Below are 1,631 nucleotides of genomic sequence, written 5' to 3'. Positions count from 1 at the left end.
TCCTGGGCTTAGGCGATTCTCTTCCCTCAGCCTCCTAAATAGCTGGGACTACAGGCGCCCGCCATAACGCCCAGATATTTTTTTGTTGCAGTTTGGCCAGGGCCGGATTTGAACCCTCCAACCTGGGTGTATGGGGCCTGCACCCTACCCACTCAGCCACAGGCACCACCTGCAACTGTAGATTTTTACAATGAAGTAGGGATTAAGTGGATGAAGAGACAACCACAAGGGCCTCCATCTATCTCTTTCTGCTGCAGTGACAGCTACTTCCTGTCAGTCAGTTTCGACAAACGGCAGTGAGGCCCTGCAACGCATTCCTCATCCTCCTACAACTGATCACTGCAGGTACGGTACTTAAAGGATGACTCTGGACGTGCAGTGGGGCGTTTTAGCAACTCAAGCTCCATGAAATCATACATACCAATTGCTCTACTTAAACTTTTTTTTTTTTTTTTTTGAGATATAATCTTATTGTGTTGCCCAGTCTGGCCTCAAACTCCTGAGCTGAAGTGATCTTCCTACCTTAGTCTCTCAAGTAGTTGGGACTACAAGTGTGCGTCACGATGCCCAGTGACTTGCACGTTTTTAAGAGCTGATGACAAACTAAGCCATTATAATTTCCAAGCCTACACAGGCTTTTATAGTTCCTAAACTCTACTTGAGGGAGAGTTCAGAAATACCCTTATCAGTACATATTAACTGAGTCCCATTACACACCTGTTACTGTGCTAGATAATGTAGATGGACCACAAAGTTATAAAAGCAGTCATTGGCCAAAACATAGTTAGATTTAACTGGGAAGGCAAGAAAAAGCTTTGAATAGAGTAAAATTGTACGAAACTATGCTACTGGTTAGATTATCTACTTTGTGAACAGTACATATTTTAATAAAGTAGGAAACGTCAAGGCAGTTTTCTAGAACTTTAGCAAGCTCACCCCGTAAGATGCTGCATTATGAAGAGGAATTAAACCACCCTTGTCCTGGGCATTAACATCTGCTCCGTGCTCTAGGAGGTATTCAGCTACTTCCAGGTTGTTGTAGCCTGCTATTAGAGTTAAACGAAAGAGGGCAAACATGTCAGTTGAAAAAGAAAAAAAAAATGCATACATGTACACAAATAATATGGACCAGAAAATGTTAATTTGTTTCAAAAACACATACTAATATCACAAAATTGAGAGCCCTTATAATAAGCGATTCCTTGTATCGAATTTTCTCAACCAAAAGCACTTACTAAGTAGTCTCTGTATGCTTAGTACTGCCTTCATCTTCTAGTAAACTGTATTACGTAGCCAAGAAAAATAAAAAGGAGACTTGGTAGCACTGGTGACACTTACCTGCCAGGTGCAGAGGAGTTGAGTTTCTGCCCTGGGTGTCTCTGCAGTTGATATTCTCTGGGGTGCAGAGCTTCTGCACTCTTGCCAGGCAGCCCTTTTTGGCAGCATCCAACAAGGCAGCATCCCCTCTCAGTAAGTCCTGAATGTCCGTGTCTCCTTCTTTGACCAAATCCAGAGGTGTATTTCCATCTCTGTTCTTTTTAGTTGGATCTGCTCCATGCTACAAAGAAGAGAAATCAATCAAACGAGGCTTGTATTTTCTGTACTATCTTTCTGTAGGTAAGTCTGGAAGC

General features: G+C 42.6%; 1 protein-coding gene across 1 annotated transcript in view; it reads right to left on the bottom strand.

Annotated features, from left to right (window-relative positions):
* Positions 1–1,631, bottom strand: part of TNKS (tankyrase) — a 170,876-nt gene that overhangs the window by 36,944 nt on the left and 132,301 nt on the right. Inside the window, exons 16-17 of the mRNA XM_003797665.3 lie at positions 1,339–1,558; positions 937–1,046 (exon numbers count right to left, since the gene is read on the bottom strand). Coding sequence (XP_003797713.1) covers positions 937–1,046; positions 1,339–1,558 — 330 coding nt within the window. The remainder of the gene's footprint in view (positions 1–936; positions 1,047–1,338; positions 1,559–1,631) is intronic.

This window comes from Otolemur garnettii, unplaced genomic scaffold (assembly GCF_000181295.1).
Source record: "Otolemur garnettii isolate 467f Iridium unplaced genomic scaffold, OtoGar3 scaffold00121, whole genome shotgun sequence".
Classification (NCBI taxonomy): domain Eukaryota; kingdom Metazoa; phylum Chordata; class Mammalia; order Primates; family Galagidae; genus Otolemur; species Otolemur garnettii.
The sequence above is the reverse complement of the archived record's forward strand: the minus strand, read 5'-3'. Positions and strand labels throughout refer to the sequence as shown.